Source organism: Pelecanus crispus, chromosome 1 (assembly GCF_030463565.1).
Source record: "Pelecanus crispus isolate bPelCri1 chromosome 1, bPelCri1.pri, whole genome shotgun sequence".
NCBI classification, from domain to species: domain Eukaryota; kingdom Metazoa; phylum Chordata; class Aves; order Pelecaniformes; family Pelecanidae; genus Pelecanus; species Pelecanus crispus.
In genome coordinates, this window is record NC_134643.1 from 61,668,721 (window position 1) to 61,690,690 (window position 21,970).

General features: G+C 45.0%; 1 protein-coding gene across 1 annotated transcript; it reads left to right on the plus strand.

Moving 5' to 3' along the window:
* The first annotated feature begins 6,334 nt into the window (after nucleotides 1-6,334).
* PRDM4 (PR/SET domain 4) lies at nucleotides 6,335-21,454 on the plus strand. Its single transcript, XM_009484897.2, has 10 exons — nucleotides 6,335-6,473; nucleotides 7,157-7,342; nucleotides 9,423-10,217; nucleotides 13,343-13,492; nucleotides 14,689-14,807; nucleotides 15,564-15,649; nucleotides 16,807-16,934; nucleotides 17,495-17,809; nucleotides 19,616-19,784; nucleotides 21,130-21,454. Exons 1-10 carry the CDS (start codon nucleotides 6,341-6,343, stop codon nucleotides 21,437-21,439), a joined length of 2,391 nt encoding a protein of 796 aa, XP_009483172.1. The 5' UTR covers nucleotides 6,335-6,340; the 3' UTR covers nucleotides 21,440-21,454.
* The last annotated feature ends 516 nt before the right edge of the window (nucleotides 21,455-21,970 follow it).

Sequence of the window (21,970 nt, forward strand, 5' to 3'; positions counted from 1 at the left end):
AAAGGCAGGGTTACATTTCAGTTCTGTCATGCAAAGGCACTATTCCCTGCCGCCAGACCTCTTCTCTATGTTTACTGTAAATGCAGGTCACCAACACTTCCCAGAGTGTCAGAATTGCACCTGTGCTAAACAGACATCTGCTCTTCCTACAGAAAAATCCACGTTGTTAATCCTTTAGAGAAATACATGAAGAAAAATTAGTAGTAAATGTTATTTGTTAACCTGAATGACTGAAGCTGATCTCATATCAAATGGACTCCGCAGTCTGATTTTGTTTCTGTGCAAGAGAAATAAGAAAACATGCCACGGGCTTTTTGACAACCTAACATCACTTGCTCGGAACGGGATTTGCCCCTGGGCAGGGAGCCAGCGCAAGGCCAACACACCATACGTCTCGCTGAAGGTCCTTGTTGAGAGTGCGAGCAGGATTAAAGCAACGTATCGTTCTCCTACCAACATCTGCACAAAGCAGGCCCTTCTCAACCTGTCTGCACATGCAGACTCAGTGAAAGTAGCAGGACTAGCCCACCAAAGGGTAAGGCTAATACGCATTCTTTTTAATTTTAAGAGTAGGTTAAGAGTACGTGGATAATGTCCCTCTCCTAAGAAAAGCCTTTGATCTCCTTTCTTACACTGTTTCTCCAATTAACTCCTCTTCACACCTTTGCTCAGATGATGCTTTGACTCCAGAATGCAGTATCCTCCACGCTGATAAAAAGCAGATGGCCTGGTTTGCTTTCCAGGTGGTACAAATCAGGTGTTATTTTCTGCTCTGCAATGGCAGAAAAGTCCTTCTTCAAAACTGTTGCAAGAGGATATTCAGGCTCTGAGATTCTGGAAGTTGTGCTGTTTCTATTGATATTGTATGTTTTGCCTTGTTGTTGTTGGTTTTTTTTAATACAAAGTTTAAATGGGGACTCTGGGACATTCCTTACATAATCCATTGCCTGTGGCATTCAAACAGGTTCCCTTCCTTCTCTCCCTCCTTTTACTTCACTATACGCACTTAATTACCCAGCCAAAACTAATAGAAAATATTTCTGACATACCTAAAAATGAACCATTGAGGCATCTTCCTTCCAGATATAACTTAGTTGTGGTTTTAGTTGCATATATCCTAACACAATATCTACAAGAATGTAATCTTTGTACAAAAGAACCCTCAACTTGTTCCCACTCCCACAAGAATCATGAATAACACTACTGACATTACACCATGATTGCTTTGAATTACTTTGAATTACTCAAAGTAACAGATTCTCCTTGACACCGTGTCCCTCTGCGTCTGAAATAAAAGTCGTCAGTGGAAATATTGTAGTAGAAACACAAAAGTCAGCTGAACACATGCAAGCCCACCTATTTCCCAACAGATGATGTCTCAACTCTTTTATCTGTGAACACATTACTGAGAAGAAGAAAATAGATCAGGAGTTTAAAAAGAAGCCCTCCCAAAATTGTGCATTTATTATATTTTACTGTGCTGGAATTATACTAAATTCTAGTGTTTATTATACATATCGTAGTTTGTCTGGGCTGCTGCAATTTATTAACAGATATAAAAATGTTAAATTAACAGCTTCTCATATTAACTGCATACCACAGAATTACAGTAATAACTGCAAGTTAGACTAAGATTCAGGAGTAAAAGACTAAATAGTTTTGTGCCTCTCTAACCCTGTTTTATCCCTTAGCATGGGCCATCTCTCTCCAGCTCTGTAGCAAGAAGTGAGAGCTACTGACCCAGGTTTCATGCTGTGACTATCACCAAAATGCAGGCCTGCAAAGTGCTGACAAGTCAATAAAAGGTGGTGAGAAATTTGGATTTTTGATGTTGTAACAGTTGGCTTCAACCATTGCTTTTTGCCTCATCTTCATTCAGTATAATTCTGCTCACTTTGAGAAAGAACCCAAGGGCAGGTTTGCAATAGCAGAAGAGAACTGATCGTATCGAGATGTGGGCATGGTCCAGCAGGGACTTCGCTCACGCTACAGAGAAGGACTGAAGCGTGCTTACTGCATCTCTTTCCCCTGTAGTTTCATGAGTCTCCCTTATCTTTCAGTACGCCTCCAGGATCTGAAGACAACTTGAAAAATAGCTCTGTAATTTGTTCCTCACGCAGCAAGTACTGCTATAAATGTCAATAAACTAAGCTTTCAGGGGTCATAGTGCAGTTGTCTTATCAAAACACTTCACATATAATAAAAGTGTTTGGTATATAAAAAATATCTTCCCTTGCAGAAGAAATGGTTCTCAAATGTGTTTTATCACAATACCTTGGGCGTGCAGAGCACATCTCTGTAGACACAGATTAATTTCTCATTCGGTGACACTTCATATTATCACTGGCTTCCTTTGATATTTGTGCTTTAAACCGGTAGTTAAGATATCACTTGTTCAAGGGAGTAAAGTGACTACAAAAAAGCTGGAATCTCGGAAGACTCATGTTTGACAGTAGGAGAAAAGACTCTTATCTGCATTTGACTACATCCAATCTGGCTCATAGGCTCAAAGTATTACTTTCAGCTCAGATAGTTGAAATAGCGCAAGGATTTCAGCGCCAGGGTAGTTCTGCGGTAGAATTACGCTATCATAATTGGCATTATGACAAGCTGAGGGCTTTGGGATAACCTAGTGTTTCAGGACAGAACTGAAATGTACTTGAGTATAACTGCAAAGTTGTAATGATGACAACTGAAAATGTAAGGTCTCCAGTCACCTCCTATGTATTAAGGAATGCAAGGTGAAGAGAGAGACTTTTGGGCTTGTAGTCATTTGCTGGAGTTTCTAGGAAAGATGCAAAATATTAGCAACAACCATGTGAATATGTGGTACTACACACATACAAATGAAGCACAGATAACCCCCCCCATCACAGGCTCAGCAGTCCTGAAAAAAACTGAGGACTTGAGTAGTTTTTTCCTAACTTGATGAAATAATGTTGTTGGTCTGATTCAGATATACTCAGTCATGGTTAGAGTAAGGATTATCTGGCTTAGTGGAGAACAGGAGAGGTTGTGAGACATATGGTAAACTAAATGAGGTCATTATTTTGGTCATGAATGACAAAGACCTGGATTTACTTTGCCTTAATGTAGTCCTCTAGAAGTTATATATTTAGATTAAACTAATTACGCAGGTCCCAGTTACAGGCCATAGACACAGACAGGCAGTTCCAAAGGGGATTCTTCTCAGACACTTACCTAAGGGCGGGACGAAGCACTCTCTGCAGCAGCCCATTGCCCTCCTTCAGCTACAGAGAAAGCTTGAAGAACCAGCATATACAGGGTGTCTAATTTTCTGACAGCTAAAGCCAGATGAGGAGACCCTGTTTCCACCCCTAGAAGAACCGATGGGTTTGTACTGAACTGAAATGATCCTTCCAGATCCTACATTTAGGCTCTTTAGATCAAAAGGTAGCTGGCAGAAAAATACCGTAAGTTTCCTCCTGTGCAGACAGACACCCTATCAAGGGATGTCTCATTAAATGAGGCATCATTTAAGTGTCAGGCACGATCAAACTACAGAAGCACATTACCGTGTTTGAGGAAACGGCTGTTCACCCTGGCACTTAAGGAACTTGTAGATTGATTTGAGCAGCGTATGTGATGAATATCGATGTGTCACAGGCAAAAGCGAGCTACAAAACTACTTGCGCGCATTGAGACGTTCCTTTGCAATGGTAGCCTTAGCCGGAATTGTATGTGAGCCATAAATTATAGATAATTGAAGAGCAGCTGATGTCCAGAAGGTAGCTGGGGAGTACGGGCTGATGGTACCGGAGGCCGTGAAATGCAACCCCGCTAATGACGGCAGATAGGAGGGCATGATGAGGCAGCAGTGGGGTAGCTGGGACTGTGGTGTGGAAAAGCAGGAGCGACCATTGCGCCCTTCCGAGAGAGGTGGCACATGAAATCACCGCCTGCACGGCAAGGGCTTTCGGTCAGGCCAGCAAGCCGGGGCCCACGCCTTGCGACCGGAGGGTGCCCACCACGATGCTCCTCCGAGAGGGGCCCACAGCGCTAGAAATAATCTGGAAATAAGGCGGGGAGGTGGCGGTGAAAGGGGCTGAAACGCCGCCGAGGTTGACCGGAGGCAGGCCGGCCCCGGCCTCCAGCACGGCGGCTGACAAGGAGCTGGCAAGGGCAGCGGGGCCGGGGAGCCGCCGCGGCGGCGGGCAGGCGGCTGCCGGGAGGTCAGGGATGGCCCGGTCCGACACGGAACCGGGAGGGCCCCACAGGCACCCCCGGCGGGCCCCTCCGCGCCAGCACGGCGGAGGCGGCCGGGCCCGGGCCGGCACCTGGAGCTGGGCCCGTCACGGACCCGCCAGCGGCAGGCGAGAAGCGGCCGAGCCCCGGGGCGGCGGCGCTGCTTCCTGGATGTGGAGCGCGGCGGCGGAAGCGGCCCCCGTCCCCTCCCGCCGCCGCCGCCGCCGCCGCCGCCGCCATCACCGCCTGCCGCCTGCCTCCTCCTCCGCCTCCTCCGCGCTCCCCCGCCCGCGGCCGGGCCCGCGCCGCTCGGGGCCCCGCCCATGAGGCGGCGGCGGCGGCGGTGGTTGCGGCCGGGCCGTGGCTGGGGCCGGGGCCGGGGCCGGGGGCAGGCGCCTGCCCGAGGGGCGGCGGCGGGCCGGGGCTGAGGGCCCTGATGCGGCTGCGGCCGCTCCGCCGCCGGGAGAGGCGCCGGGCCCCATGCACCCCAGGTGAGCGCTCTCGCGTCCGCCGGGGCCGGGGGCCCGCGGGGGCCGGGGGTGGCGGGGCGGGGACCGGGCAGGGGACGGGCACCTCGGGCCTTGCGACAGCGGCGCGCACCCGGGACGGGGGGCGAGGCGGGGAGGGGGTCCCTGAAGCCTTCAGCGCCTCCCGCAGGCCCCGAGGCTTGGCCCCGGTGCTTCGCCGCCCCTCGGTCCCGGGGCGAGGGCGGTGGGTCCCTCCCTGGGGCATCGCCAGCCTCGTCGGCCGTTTGGGCCGGAGCAGAGCGGGGGATATCCCCTACCCCGCCGGGTAGCCGGACCCCTCGGCAGCGTCCCCGCAAAGGCAAGCGGGGCGGTTGATAAGGGCAGGAGAGCGTGCAGCGTGAAAACTGGGCAGAAGCGAGATGAAAGTCGGCGACTCCGTTTGTGCAGCGCGCACCTTCGGGTTAACTTGCGTGAGTTCGGCGTATTTGGCCGTTTTTCCAGGGTGAGCGGTACCTTTCCTTGCTGGAGTGGCAATCCAAGCTCCAGCTGTCCATCGGTACCGCAAAGCTCGGGCCTGCTGCTTGCAAAGGGCATGTGAGAGGCTCAGGTCAGCATGGAGGCTGTTCAGTCTTGTTGCCGGGGTTGTGACCGCTGGGGGGGCAGCCGGTCTTTCTGGCCCTACGAACCACTGATTAGAGCTGGTGCGTGGGCAGGAGTGCCAGGGTGGGCAGAGCTAAGGTCAGACAGAGCTTGCAAAGTTGTTGACAAGTGGGAAGTGACCATGTGTCCTTGGTGTCCCCATCCCCGTGGACTAGTTCGGGCTGCTTGTGCAGCTTGAGACTCCAGAGGATGGGTGTGCCCTGAGCTGGCATGTTTCTTCCCAAGACTGGGGTTTTGGGTTGTTTGACAGCCTGGCAGTTTCTACAGCTCTACGGCCACTCGTGTGGTGTGTGCCCACTTGAATAGCTTGAGAGGTGCAGGTACTCAAGAGCCACTGGTTGATCGCTCTGAAATAACGTCACCCACCATGCCAGCTTTTAATGTGGTAGGAGCATGTGCCGTGTCTGCAGAACCAGACTGAGGCAGCCTGTTAAAACTCTATGCAATGGCTGTTCTGCAGAGGTGATTCTTGTCACTATTGGCCTGGTTCAAACTGATGGTGAATTAAACATTTTGTGTCCATTACCAGTTTTGAGTGATCTTTCCCCCTCTTCTCCCCTGACTTAGATTTTTGAACATGAATGTGGTGTCCAGAAGTCATGAAATATAAATCAGATGCCATTGTCCGAGTAATTGTGACATTCAGCTTGCAGATTGATCTGTGTTCACAATACTTTAATCACAGTGGCTTTCACTGCAAGGAGTGAGACTATTTCCTGGATGGCAAGGAAAAAGCTATGGTCTGATTTGTCTCTTTGAACTGGCTTTTTAATCCTGGTTATTCCTATCTAATATGATCAATATGTATTGATCATGATGTGATCACAGTGTGAGTGGTTGATGTGCTTTATGCTTAGCTTTCTAAGGCAGAACTTTTATGTGTCAGTATCAGATTTTGAGTTGTTTGCTCAGCCCTTTCTCACTAGAGTACAGTCAGTAATCAGGAATGCTCTTGCTTCTCTTTCTCTTTCTTTTTCCCCTGCCCAATCTGTTCCCTGCTTCCCAGAATGAATGAAATGAACTTGAGTCCTGTAGGGATGGACCAGCTGACCTCAGCCTCTGTGAGCAATGCCCTGCCAGTCTCAGGGAGTCACTTGGGGTTGGCAGCATCACCCACTCACAACGCCATACCAGCACCAGGTAATGGGGAAAGATCCCACAAAGGGTATTGCAGCTCATGCTCTGTGTTTTACTGTCACGGGATTGTTCGTAACTGGGTAGTGGTGCTTGCTCTGATAGCAAGTCATGACCTTAGCAGGTAATGAAATGATGTAGAATTGCGGAAGGGTAGACCATAAACCATTGCTTACGTGGGCAAGGCAAAAGGCATGTGTGCTTACCAGGCTTATGCCTTAATGGGAGTCTCATTTTGCTCTAATGGGGTGGTTTGCACTGTGGGTGGGTGGGTGGTAGCAGACTCCTTTGAAATACGAACTGTAGCTGCAAATCTGTCTCCATCTATGTCTGTCTTCACTCAGGTGAAAATAATGATTTTTCACCTGTAAAGCAACACTCTTTTCCTAGCTTTTTTTTTCAGGGGGCTACACAGACAAAAGTCCATTACAATTGTAAGGTAGAAGTGGGCCCTACATAATGTATCCAAAAAAGATGTAGCCACATTCAGGCATGCTTCTCAGTGCTGTGATAACTGTGATCCTTTCTTTGAAGCTTGCCACCTTTTTTGACAGTACCATACTGTACTTCCATAGGGAGCTCCTGAGGAATTAGTAGAATTAGTTACTAATTAGTAACCTCTTTGTTAGCTTGTGTGTTCATGAGCTCAAGTAGTTCCATTGAATTTAAATGGGCATTTTCTTTTGCAGGCTTGCCTGTTGCAATTCCAAACTTGGGCCCCTCCTTGAGTTCCTTGCCTTCTGCTCTGTCTCTGATGCTCCCAATGGGTATTGGGGATCGAGGAGTGATGTGTGGTATACCAGAGAGAAACTACACCCTACCTCCACCACCATACCCTCACCTGGAGAGCAGCTATTTCAGACACATTCTACCTGGTAAGTGGTCTGGTGCTGATGGATGGGAACAGAGAGAGAAATTGTTTTAAGGGCCACCTGTTTCTGTCCTGAAGCAGGCAAGACTATTTTGCAGAGCTGTAAATCCCTGGAGTTTGTCTGAAGTCTGTGGTGTCATTTACACACCTTTATTTTCAGGTCTCTGCTTCTGTGTATGTATATGAAGAGAATTGCAGGGTATTTTCTACTTAAACCGAACCTCTGGTCACTCCTTCTGCTGGTTTGTTTTTAAGATTAACAGAAAACAAAGCATGCCTGCTTTCTATCTCAAATCGTCCTAGTTCAAAAACTGCTGCTTTTTTTTCTCCTGTAGTCTGAAGCAATACTTGATATATGCATGATGGTAGGTTACAGTACTTAGACGCTCAGAAAGAACAAGCCATCAGATGCTCAGGAGTTTGGGCTCTTTCCCATCTCTTTAGCCCATGGCATAGGTTTTCTTCGTTTTTGTTCAAGGTTGGTTTCCAAAGGCCTAACATACTGATTTCTAGCTGGATTCCTCTCTCACATGCGTTTTAGAGTATCAGTATAGAATTTTACACATTAGTATATGAAGACACAGAAATTTGAGCTTTAAATGTAGTCCTTGTTTTGTTTTGTAGCTAAGATTGACAGGGTGGAAGGGGGTAGATAAACGTCTTTGAGGTCACCCAGTGAGTGTTGTTGGTTCAGCCTAGGTTAGGAAAAGAAATATAGCAGCCTGGATCTCGTCAACTACCCAGTGACTAGTGGCTGAACTTGCTAGCTGCTTAGGAGTTCCTACTGCATTACATGCCTGCCCATTTTGTGGGCAAAGAGTAGAGGAGGAGACAGTGCATTTGAGGACTGAAGGTATTTGCCATTCTTCTGAGCTGGAATAAGTTATGCAGAAATGTGTTTTTTCTTTCTAGTCTGCTTGATGTTTAGCCTCATGTTTCATAGGACTCTTCTGTCCGTCATCTTACTGCCTTCAAGGATCCTCCTTGTTCAAGCCACAGGGCAGCATAGCATGCAGAAATGTTGGATGCAGCTGATTAAATTAAACTGTCCATTTCTCGGCTTAGCCATTTTTAATGGGGTTATGCTGCAGAAAGAGTATCCATGCTTGCATGCTTGTAATAACGGACATGTTTGAATGGGAAACTGTTACAGTACAAATGGCTTATAGGGTTCAAGGCCAAAAAGAAACATGCTGACTCAGATCTTGCAGAATCTGCAAAATCTGTCTCTGCTGGAAATACTGTTTACTTGAATGTGCTGATGTATTTCCTCCAAAGATTTTTTTTTTTAGCTTTGTCCAACAAGAGAAGTTGATAGTATGTAAATACAGGTTAGTGTTTCTTTGTATCTTAAGTTCCAAGGTTGTTTGACATCAAGGATCTTTCCAGAACTACCAGAAAAGATGTTAGGGTTTCTGATTTAAATTTAACTAGGCTATTGTTTTAGGAGAAATAACATACTTTTCATGTAAGGAAGGAGAGCAGATGACTCATGATACCTTTGAGAGACCTTATCTTGGTCCTTCAGAATTGCAGTTGATGACCTGAGAGATGGACAGCTGTGTCACTTACTCTTAGAGGAAGGAAGTAATCATTGTTAAAACTAAAATACCGAAGCAAAAGGGTACATCATGGAGAACTGTTTCTACTTCTCCTAGCAAAGATGAACGAGGGGTTATCAAATGTTAGATTCCACTGGCAGTCCTTCATGAGCTAGTTCTTGAGAATGAAAAATTATGCCTAAAATGTGAAGAACCTCTTTCTGATTCAGGTTAAAGGAGCTTAGGTTAGATACTGCCAGAAACTTGGCTGTTCAGAGTTCTAGACAAATAACTAGAGACTTGCTCTGTTGGATGGAAGCTCTGTATTTGTTGTCAAATGATACTTTGACAAGAGTGTTCGGTCAACTATGTTTGTGAGCCATGTTTTAGAATCAGTGTTTTTTAAGTGGACAGAATGTAAAGAGCATGTCTTCAAGGATCTAGGTCTTAATATACTATGCTGTGATGATGGGGTATTTTTGCTCAAGATTTGAAAACTGATGTCATCTCACTCTCTTCTCTTTCTCCCTGTCATTCTATCAGGTATCTTATCTTACTTGGCTGACAGACCTCCACCGCAGTACATCCATCCCAACACTATAAATGTTGATAGCAATCCGGCATTGTCCGTCTCCAGCAATCCATCGGCCCTAGATCCCTACCAGCCCAGTGGAACCGTGGGGCTGGAACCAGGGATTGTCTCCATGGACTCCCGCACAGTGAACACGCATGGTGCTCAAAATCTGCATCCTAGTGACAGCCACGAGGTCGCGCTGGATACTACAATCACTATGGAGAGCGTTTCGAGGGTAACCAGCCCCATCTCTACAGATGGGATGACAGAGGAGCTTACGATGGATGACGTAGCCGGGGATCATTCACAGATCCCGAATGGCTCCCGGAGCCACGAACCTTTAGCCGTAGACACGGTGGGGAGTAACTTGACGTCAGACGCTGTGGGACACGGTGGTGTCATTCCCATTCACGGTAGCACTTTGGAACTCCCTGTCGTCATGGAGCCCGACCACATTGCCGGGCGGGTGACAGGAATATCGGACAGCACACTAAATGACTCCATTCATACTGTGGCCATGAGCACCAACTCCGTGAGTGTGGCGCTCTCTACCTCACACAACCTAGCTTCCCTGGACTCAGTAGCCTTGCACGAAGTGGGCCTCAGCCTCGAGCCAGTGGCAGTGTCTTCCATAAATCAGGAAGTAGCCATGGGGCCAAGTCACGTGGATGTGTCTGCAGACAATCTTGCCTTTGTACCATCCTCTCTGCAAATGGAAGACTCCAATTCGAACAAGGAGAACATGGCAACCTTGTTTACCATATGTGAGTGGGCATTTCCTGCTTTCTTGGGGTAGGGTTTGTTGTATAGCTGTTGTCTGGTGGGATGACAGGACTCTTGTTGCTAGTCTTACAGATTTCTGGTGCAAGAAACTTAGTTACTTAACAAGTCCACGGAAGTTGGAACATCTGCAGTGGCAGATTAACCTCACTGAAATGATGCTCTTTGGAAGTAGACATAATAGGATGTTTTAGCATCGTTCTCTTTGTATCCATCTCCCATGTTGCCTTGAGGTTGGCAGCTGAGTTCTTTATGAACCTCTTACCTTTTGTGGATATGCTGGTATCATCCTTTGCAATGAGACTTTTGTTTTTCAAAGCCTCATCACAAATGACTCTTCTTGCTCCATTGAAAAAAACCAAACCAACAACAAACACCACCACAAGCCATACATTTCATCAAGTAGGTATAGTTGTTGAGTATGACGTTATATGATTTTGCAAAATTTTTATTAAACCATGAACAAATCGTCATGAAAGTGATGTTCTCAACAGGACCTGCTGGAAAAAACAGCAGAGAGGGAGGGAAGTTTTTAATATTTCTGATTATTCTCATCAAAGGATTGCGGTCCAGAGGTTAGTTGATCTCCTAGGAAGAGAGGAGCACTGGACGTTGCACCCTCTCAGTCCTGTCATCATTGTTCAAGGAGTGGTGTTTGAGAACTGTGAAGTTCTCGTTTGCTGGGACAGAGATTTGAACTTCCGCCTGCAGCATGTCTGGCTTCTTGCCACTGAAGTGTAAGGCCAGCTTTTATATTCAGTTTTATTAGTTGTGGTAGCATTGCTGAGTGCTGCTCTTGCACGCAGTCTGGCCCTACAACTGCCAGAGCCTTACAACAACCTTTGCCTGAAGAACATTTTTTAAGAAATGGAAAGAAATAGTGCCTTGGTTAGCAATGGGAGAGGTGCAGTTTAGTGCAAAGTGTCTAGTCAGATGTTTGAATTGAAACTTTTATTCTGTGGGATAAAATATAACTTAAAATCAGGTGGGTGTAGAACTATGATGAATTTACAACTCCTAGAGGAAGAGTTTTGCAGTTGATGCACTCAGAAGTTCTTACAAGCATCTGTTGCATGTTGAACAAATAATGATCAAAATACTATGGTATCCAACATGCTCATGGTGAAATCACTTCTCTTATTCACCTAAGTGAGATTTGATGTGCCCGTTTATTGTCACTATATTTAAAATAGTCCTAAGCTGTTTCTCAGGTGATGTTCCCCATAGGTAGGATGTTATAAAGGCTATTGTATGCCTAGTGCTTTCATGTGATTTGCAAAATAGATCTTTGACTTGGGAAGGTTTGAATTTTAACTTTTTGTTGTTGTTTTTAAACTTCTCCTGAATAAAACATGAATTTTTCTCCAGACAGGTGACAGCAAGGAGGAGGGGTTGTTTTAGAGCCTCTTGGTGGTTTTTCCTCACAGAGAAGGCAGGAATCGGGATCTTTTTCAGAAAATGTTTTATGCTGTTCCTAAGCAGGAAGAAAAAAGTGTGCCTTTGCTACAGTCCTACATGTTTGTGAAACTTTTAAGTAGCCCTTTTTTTGATCATCTTTGCTTACAGTTCTGGGTACCCAAATCAGAGAAGTAAGCGTTGTGATTTTTTGCCCCCCTCCCCCCATTATTTGGCAAGGACAGAAATGGAAAGGAAATGGTATATTTCACCTCCTGTAGAATGCAGGATTTTTTTTTTCAACTTCTTAAAAATGTATGAGTCCCTAAACCTTTCCATGTGGTAGTGTCACATGCCTAGAATTTCCTTTTCTTCCTCTTTGCCTCTCCTTGGGGCTAGTCTGCAGACCTGTAGTGGTGTGTGCTAGGCAATGCTTAAAAACAACTGTTCTAAAATAGTGTTTCTCATTACTCAGGTCTGGTTGTTGTCCTTGCTGTACTCGTACATGTCATCTGTGCACATGAAGCCATTCTTGAGTACCTTCCTATCTGTAATTGGGTAGTTGCTTAAACTGTATTTTCTATGGGGTCAGATTCTGGTACCCTGATGTATGAAAGGAGTGTCCCAAAAATCTCTTCAAACAAATAGTAAGGAGCTGCTGTTTATGCCTGCTGAAGACTACTTCTGTGATAGGTCTTTTATACTGGAGTTGGGCCATCAAGAGGCCAAAGAAGGTCTTTGTGGAGATTCTGCTTAATTAGCTGAGCATCAAGAACGATTTATCAGGAGGGTGGTTGCTGAGTAGGTGTTGGTTGCTCCAATCATGGAAAATTAAAATGATGTAGTTTTTCTAGATGAGAGCATTTTATGCTGTACTTTTTCTTGATTTTATTAGACGGAAGACTTTCAGTGGTTTATTTTTCAGCAGTACTTATGCTGAATGACAGATTGGGAAAGTGATGCTACTGATTCTTCTTGGGCTTTTGTTTTTGTTCCATTCAGTGGCATCCCATAGAGGTGTACTGCATGAGTTTATTGCAGTAGGTCCTTCAAAAGCAGCAGTGAGGTCAGGTTTTTGCTGCCATGAAGATTTGCATATTGTCTGAATTTAAATGAAGATGAGGGGATTTGTGGATTCAAATTAGAAAAAATTTAGAAAGACGACCTTACTGTTCCTTTGCATAAATATCCTTGAGGTTCTATATGCAAGAAAACTCTTGTGTTCCTGGTAAATTCCAAAAACATAACCAGTTAGCAAGTGTTTGGTTTGGCATGGCTTGGATCTTTCTGCCAATAAAGGTCATTTCACTTGTGATCAGAGAGAAAATGGCTCTTCCATCATCAGCATTACTGCCAGCTCTGGGGAGACTTACCATCAGTTTTGCAGCTGTTGTGATGAAGAATGAACTCTGTCCCATTGACAGATTGCCCCTGTAGGGATAGTCTAGAGTCTGAACTATTAAGTTACCATCAGGAAGGCAGGTGGAGATCCTCATATTTGATCTAAATTGGATAGGAACAGTGACATGTACATTGGTGCCAGTCTGACTGTGTGGTTCTTATTCTTCTGAGTGAAAGCTAGTAAAGTGGACGAGTTAAATTGGATGGAAGCAGCCTTTGCCAGGAGCTGAGCTGAAACATTGGTAGGGAGCTGATTGCACCTTGGGGGCTGTTGCATCTTTTTAATCCCTGTTGTCCCTTCCCCTCTCTGCAGGGTGCACACTGTGTGACAAGGCATATCCATCAGACTGCCCAGATCACGGGCCCGTCACCTTTGTCCCTGACACCCCAATAGAGAGCCGAGCCAGGCTTTCTCTCCCTAAGCAGCTTGTCCTCCGGCAGTCTATCATGGGAGCTGAAGCAGGTAAGAATCAGATTACTACAGATTTCTATGCGGCAGTTTAAAATACACTCATTGCTTGGAATCAAAAACCGCAGGGAATTTAATGTGGGAAAGAAACACTGCAATAGAGAGGTGGTTCCCTCTTCTGTAATCACCCTGACTTACGCTGTGGAAGAGCTTTTTGTACTCTGGTTACTGCTTATACTTCAGCTAGACTCTAGGGGTGCTGCCACAGAGCATGACTGAAACTCTTGATAAGGTCAAGCACAAGCAAGGTATGGTGTTTAATTTTATTGTGTGCTAAACAACCCAGGCACAGCTTTGATATGGAAACGTTACAGCAATTGGAGTTTGGGGGAAGATAACAATTAGAAATAACGGAGGAGATTTCTGTCTGCTTGTTCATCAGCTTGATTTGCTGCCTGTGGGTCTTCTGGATACTCTGATTGGAGAATTGATCATGAGTGTCTCTTCCCCCCCCCATTTACATTTGTCATGTAGACTGTGACCCTGTCATTGGATGTGGACCTTGTTACTGTATTTCACACCATTGTCACCTGGAAATCGAAGAGTACAGTGCAATACCCTAAGGATCTGAAGGCTAGAGAAGAATGTGATTATCGGCTTGCTTAGCGATGCTGCTTGTTGAGAGTAGATTACATCTGTTCTTTTCAAGCTGCACTAGTTTCCATTTTATTCCTAAAAGCTATTCAGTGTGTTCATGTAGACCTATATATATATAAAAATGTTTAATAATAAATAATATACACGCAGGAATCCCTCTGCCCATGACAGAAATACAGCTGCCTCTGGGGAGAAGCCCAGCAACAATTCTGGAAATCCCTGGGGATTAGGTAGGCGAAATGTAGTTACTGAAACTAGTATTTTCTGCTTCTGCAGAAAGTGCCATGAAAACTTTAATTGGTACAAGTGGCTAGGATCTTAGTTTTATAGCTTACTAAAAAGTAAATTACTTGCTTTTGACAAACAAAATAAATATTTGTAATTAAAACAAAGCGGCTCCCAATAGTGTCATGTGGTGGTGGTGGTTCTTGTCTCTGCCTTAGGTGTGTTTTACACGTGAAGTAGAAGCTTTGATGATCTTTTGCCTAGATACTACCCCTGGAGCATTATCTCATAAACTTCCCACCTCTTTGTTATGCATGATTAGTTGTTTAAGTAATTGATTTCTGCAGATTTTGGTCTTCTACTGATAGGTGTGTGGACACGAGAAACCATTCCTGTAAGGACTTGTTTTGGACCTTTGATTGGGCAGCAGAGCCATTCTCTGGAGGTGGCTGACTGGACAGACAAAGCAGCTAGTCACATCTGGAAGGTCAGTGGACGTTATGGCTCACAGAGTCTGCAGGCATGCCTTTATCTGGCGAAAGCCACCGCATAACACAGCAGCTTTAACATTACCATCCTTGCCAAAAATAAAAATTAATGCAGTTTGATTGTTTAATACTTAATATCAGCATAGCAGAGCTGTATACCATGTAATATGCTGGTAATCAATCCTGAAGTACAATGAAGTCCTTTAATGCCTTTACTTTCAAAGGGCTGTATGTGGTTTCCCATATTTGTGTGGAACTGCAGCAGAGATTGTATATGAATTACTAGGCAGCAGTTGTTTGTTTGTTTTGTATTGTTGTTTATTGAAAGTTCCCCGAGGTGATGAATGATTTGTTTAAGGAAAGCTGCTTTAAAGCTTTCTTTTTCACATCATGTTCAGAAAGAAAAATTGATCTATATAAATAAACCAGGTACTGCTTGCCCAGATATTATTATTTATTATTATTCACAAGACTTAGCTTGTAAGAAAAGCAGCCAAATGCATTTCTGATGGGAGCTAAAGGTGCTGTGTGGGAAAGATGCTGATAAACAGTTAGCCTCCTGGGTAGCAGAGAGGTCAAGATTCCCGTGTGAAGGGGAAAGTAAGGAGTAGGAACAGGGCTGTGGTCTTGGCAATGGCAACGGAGACCTCCTGGCTTGTTTTAGGTAAACACATCCTCTCTTAAAGCAAGAAGCTGGCTTTCACTGTGTTTGCTACCGTGTTTTGTCCTAAGATTGCATTTGTTTTTCCTGGTAGATCTATCACAATGGCGTCCTGGAGTTCTGCATCATTACAACTGATGAAAATGAATGTAACTGGATGATGTTTGTGCGCAAAGCCAGGTGAGAACCACCTGTACTGTGCTAAGTAGCTTGGAGTCTTAGCTGCGGGCTCAAAGGAGGCTGTGCTGGAGAATGTGCACTGCAGCACTGACTGCCCAGATGGGTAATGAGCTCGGGACCAAGGGACCTTCAGGAATTATCTAGGCATCTTGGACTGGTGTGAAGAATGAAACAGAGCAGCCAGTGGAGAATGTCACAGGGAAACCAGTACACATGCTGTAGTAAAACAGCCCCAAATCTGCCCACATACTTTGTTTCCCTTGTTCTAAAACTTCAAACCATGTCCTTTTTATATTAGCTTACTGTGTATTAGCTTGTTGTTGCCTTCCCTCTGTCCCATTCCTTTTGGATACATCTGTGAAGATGACATTGATTGTCTTTTTGATTTTAATACTTTATTAGCAAAATGTCCCTGGGTTCTTTTGGCCTGCTCACAAGAGCTGTCCTTTTCAGTCTTTCTGGAGCCTGTGATGAAAACTGTCCAGACTGGCTTCAGTGTTGCTCCATACATGGTCCACTGAGAAGCCTGAACCTTTCCTATTGCTCTGTGACAGAAAGTAGGTTTCCCCTGCAATTCATTTCATTGCTCCCATGTGCAGGAGTCAAGAAGTTAATGCTTGATCTTCCACTGCAGTGGGGCAGAGCTTCTCGTTTCAGATACTGGGAACAAACATGTGCAAGATACAGCTTCAGAAGATTAATTATTACATCTTGGCAATGCCTTTCAAGAGTTTTTTTTTTAAGATAATTTTGCTTTAAGACTTTACTGATACTTATTTCTCCCTCATGTGTTCTCTATTTCTTAAGGGGGTTAATAAGAAAAATATATGTATTTTTGTAGTTTCTTAAGAGATCATAAACTCTCTTCTCTCAGCCCACTTCAATGTCTATTAATAATTTTCTCAGCAAGATAACGCAGTGGTGTGAAAAATATATCATTTGGTGGAGCAGATTGGCTCTCAAAGTCCAGTTTTCCTTTGCTTTCCTTTAACAAACAAGGACAGAAGTGACAGACATGAAAGTTTTTATAATGTGTTGACAAGCATTGAGGTTCTCTTATTACCTATTTATAGGAATATCCTTCTTTTTTTTTTTTCTTTCTCAAAAAGTCATTATTTCTAGAGGGCTTTTCTTCATAACTCTCATTATTGCTGTAGGAACCGGGAAGAGCAGAATCTGGTAGCTTATCCTCACGATGGAAAAATGTACTTTTGTACCTCTCGGGACATCCCACCTGAACACGAGCTTCTCTTTTATTACAGTCGGGACTATGCACGACAGCTTGGTAAGTAAGCACTCATCTTTGTTGGCTTTGCAGGGAGTGCTCAGCTTGAATTCCCTTTTAGTGCCGTCTCTGGGCACTGTGACTTGGGAATGCATTATGTTCCTTCTCAGTTCCTAGTCATGCACATCATAGTTTCCTTTTACATTTCATGACCACAGAAGTACCATCGTTTAAAAGAAATGTTTCACTATCTAATTCCACTGATCAGGAGTAAAAGATCGCAGTTTCAGAGAAAAAGGGTTGGTTTTCTTCTGTTGATCCATTTGGTGCTAAGGGAGTTTTTCTAGCTGAAGATGTTCCTGTCACCCCCCACACCTTTCGTTGTGATAATTTAGGTTTGGTGGAGCTGTGCTCAAAACCATTCCAAAGTTTGGCCCCCCAAAACATTTGAAATGGCCTACCTAAAAGAGCTGAAAAGCAAGCACTGGAGCGGAAAGGAACAGGGGTGAAAATCTCTGCAGCTAGCTTCGCTACCACACACGAAGTGTTAACATGGATCACACTCACGCTCTGTTAGGCCTTGCTGTGCCTCATTAAAAGTGATGCTTTTGTGCCCAAAGGCGTCCCCGAACATCCAGACGTGCACATCTGCCACTGCGGAAAGGAATGCGCTTCCTATGCGGACTTCAAGGCCCATTTGAGCAGCCATATTCACAACCACCTCCCCAGTCAGGGGCACAGCAGCAGCCATGGGCCAGGCCACGGCAAGGAAAGGAAGTGGAAGTGCTCCATGTGCCCCCAGGCTTTCATCTCCCCTTCCAAGCTCCACGTCCACTTCATGGGGCACATGGGCATGAAGCCGCACAAGTGCGATTTCTGTAGCAAAGCTTTCAGTGATCCTAGCAACTTACGGACACACCTCAAGATACACACAGGTAAGGGTTCGGGACTTTATATAGAGATGCCTGAGCTAGTAAAACGACGGGGCAGGACCTGGTCTCTCTGATTCCTTGACCAGTTGGCAGGGCATAGCTTATGTCCATAAATCTAAGCTCTTAGAAACATAGAATCATAGAATGTTTTGGGTTGGAAGGGACCTTTAAAAATTATCTACTCCAACCCCCCTGCCGTGGGCAGGGACACCTTTGACTAGATCAGGTCACGCAGAGCTCCATCCAATCTGACCTTGAACATTTCCAGTGGTGGGGCATCCACAACTTCTCTGGGCAACCTGTGCTAGTGTCTCACCACCCTCGTTGTAAAAAAATTTCTTTATGTCCAATCTAGATCTATCTTCTTTCAGTTTAAAACCGTTGCGCTTTGTCCTGTCACTACAGGCCTTGGTAAAAAGTGGGGTCAGACTGATGTGGATAAGGCTCAGCTCTGTCACTCATCAAAACTTAAGTCTGAACATGCTGTTGACTTCTGTGGGCATTTGGGTATCACTAGAGGCTTTGGGGATAAAGGGAGAACTGCCAGCAGATCAGTGAACGAGTGCTAAAAGAAGAAAACAAAATAGTGAAAGATTTTTTCAGCTGCGTAAGAAGAGAGGAAATACGAAAAGGCATGGATTTAACATAGCGTGAGGATAGGGAAGAAGATGAAGGACAAGTACAGGCCAGCAATAGACAGTGTGAATATTTTTGCCTCTTTTTTTTCAGTAAGGTTGAAATAGCTATTGGGAATCGCAGAGCGCAAATCACAAAGCTGGAAAGGGAATAAAACTGGGAGTTCAGTGCACCTGAGTCAAGCATAGGAAGCTGTGGGCTCAGTAGTGAGGAGTTTTAATAAACTGATTAAGCGCAAATGTGGTATACACAGCCACAGAATACTCAGTGGGGTAGGGATTCAAGTGGTATTCAAACTCAGTCTGAATTCGGTGGCGTGCAGGGGTTTCTAACTATTTCTGGCAAAGAATAATGGAAGAACTACAGATAAGTGGAAAAATGGGATAAAACCTAGAAGTTAGCAAAGAGCCAGTGAGCTTTGTAGCTGTGTGTTTGTTAGGTAAGAGAACTTATTTTTCTAGACAAAGGCAGTGCAGTGCATCAGATGTAGTTGGGCTCTGGCAAGGCATGAGATAGATACAGCTCCTGTGGGAAATAAGTGGAGATGGGGATGTACATAATGTACAGTAACTAGATGGCTACCATGGTTACTACTGAAAAGGAGGCTACCATTATTTTTACTCAAGAATTCATCTTGGATAAGCCTCGTCTTGTTAAATATTTGCCTGAATCTCTTTGCTGGAAAATTTACATGTCTACTGGTGACATTTTGATATGCAGAACATATCAGGGAGGCACAGCTGGTGTAGACAAGAAACAGAAAGTGTCTTAGAGGAAAGGCTGACTGACCACAAGCACTGGAGGAAGAGGAGTCAATGGTGTTTAGAAGGATAAAGTGCAGAACTGTGCGTCACATGAAGGGCTCAGTGGTTCGAAACAGTAGCATGCAGTGGATTTTTTTGGCTTGGGGGTATGGGGCAGGGGATGAAAAGCTTTAGGAATGGTGAAATGAAGTCAGATGCCTGCTTTTTGCATAGCTAAATTGAGACTGTAACTAGGTAGGCCTTTATGCTGAGTCTGAAGGAACTGCAGGAGGAAACATGTCCTGTTCACAAAGAACCTGCCTTTCTTCAGGGTAAAACTCTATTTTTTCAGAAGTGGTCAGGCTTGTTTGCTTACTGTGTTTCTTGGGACACTGACTGTCAATTTGTGGGTGTACGTACGTAATCCTAGGTCAGAAGAATTATCGCTGTACCCTCTGCGACAAATCATTCACCCAGAAGGCTCACCTAGAGTCACACATGGTCATCCACACAGGGGAGAAGAATCTGAAGTGCGATTACTGTGAAAAGCTATTCATGCGGAGGCAGGACCTCAAGCAGCATGTACTCACTCACACGCAGTAAGTGATCTCACGGGACGTGTTGGAGTGCAATAAATAATGAAGCTGAACAGCCTGAGAAAAATCTCCAGTTTGCAAGTAGTTTGACTTCTCCATCATTTTAGAGGATGAACCTATACTCCTTAGGCCAATCTGGACAAATTCCTTGTTACTGGCTGAGTTGTCCTATTGTAGTGTTTGCAGTATTTTAATGACACAGTAAATTCCAGGCACGCACCTTGTCTTGTGAAATGGCATTCTGGAGTGTTCATCATTTTGAAGAGCAAGGGGGTTAGCTGATTCACATTTAGTTCTTGGCTGAGAACTGTTCCCACATCCCAGCATGACCATGAAATTCCTAAACTCCTCAATGCTATTCTCTCAGAGTAGCTTGTTAGTGATGTCTCCCTCTCTGTTTGCACCAGGGGTGGGGTGCAGCCATTCCCAGCTCTTGCCTCCCCCCACCCCCCCGGGTCTCACTCATGCACTTGGTCTCCTGCTCCTCCTGCAGGGTGATCCCCACCCCCAGAGCAGATCCCCACCCCAGGTCCTCCCCCTCAGCTCTCTGCCACGCCAGATCTTTCCTTTTGCTGTGAGAATCTCTCCATCCTGTTCAGTTACTCCCAATCCAAGGTCCTCCCGTAAAGGCTGCTTGCCTGAAGCCAAGTCCCTCTGCTTATTTTGTTTTCAGCATCTGGTTCTTGTACTCACTTAGAATCAATTGCAGCTTCTGTCACGCTGCCTAGGAGACGGCATAGTGCAGCTAGCATGAGCAAGGCAGACAGACAGACTTGCTTTGCTGCTTGTTCTTACAGCCAGAGCCAGGAGCACTACTGCTGGGAGGTGTTTTGCACAGTCATCTACAGAATTTGACTGTTGCAGTCTGGTAAGCCTCTGCTTAGCATTTACAGGCTGAGGGTTGTTAACACTCTTGCTCTCTGCCCTTGCCAAAACACGGAGCTTAACCAGAGTTTGGTCCTACTCAAAAAAATAAACATACAAACCAAACTCTTGTAGAATTCTTTCTTCTTTAATTTATCATCAGGGAAAAACCACAGTTGGTTGCAAGCTAGCAGTTAATCCAAAAAGCCTGACTTTTGCCAGTGATGTTGAGGGGTGGGGTGGGTTGTGCAGAGAAGAGGGGCTTTGTGTACATACTGGGCAAGAGAAAAACTGAGCAGTATTTACACTTTAGTGCTGCAGTAGTGCTGTTATTTCGTGTCTGCTTCTCCTTCAAGTATATTAAAAGTAAGCTTTAGGCGTAAGACTGACCCTTTCACCCTTCCTGTCACCGCCACTCCACTATTTAATACAGTATCAGCTGCCTTGCGGCAGGAGCAAACTGTAACTTTTTCTTGTCTTGCAGAGAACGTCAGATCAAGTGCCCCAAGTGTGACAAGCTGTTTCTGAGGACAAATCACCTGAAGAAGCATCTCAATTCACATGAAGGAAAGAGGGACTATGTCTGTGAAAAATGCACCAAGGCTTATCTAACCAAATATCACCTCACTCGCCACTTAAAAATATGTAAAGGCCCCACATCCAGCCTGTCAGCCCCAGAGGAAGAAGAGGAAGAGGATTCAGAGGAGGAATTAATAGACTCCATGAGGACTGAAGACTGTAGGATTAACAACGGGGTCTATTCAACAGGGGATGCCCTCTCTGGACACAAATGAAGAGAAGAGAGAGGGAAAAAATTCTTGGATGTTAAAACTGGGGAAGGGAAAAAAAAAAAACCCAAAACCCCAACCCCTCATCCTTGTTTCCCCAGTCAACAGTGTATGTCAAATGAGGAGTTTTCCTTCCGTTTTGGTCTCCGCACTACCACCGCTTAATAAACTCTGTAGCCAAAACACTGAATGAGAATGGATCATGGACATACAAGTGTACAGTTGCTAAGAAGGAAATAGGAGGCAAGGAGATATTTTTTTTTTTTCACACACACTGTGCATACTTCTTTTCCAAATCACTCAGATTAATCCATCCACTGCTGGGATACATGACACACCTTGCATAGTCCTTTGAGTAAAAGAGCCACAAACCAGAAATGTAGTGAAGTGAGTGCAGTGACCTGTAAGCCACCTGTCCTTAACTGCCAAAGCCATGACAATAAGAAAAACAAACAAACAAAATGGTGGTGGCAGCTGATGCATTTTTCTTTTTAATACTTTCTAACAAGGATGTAGTTTGGGACAGAGCAAAGACTC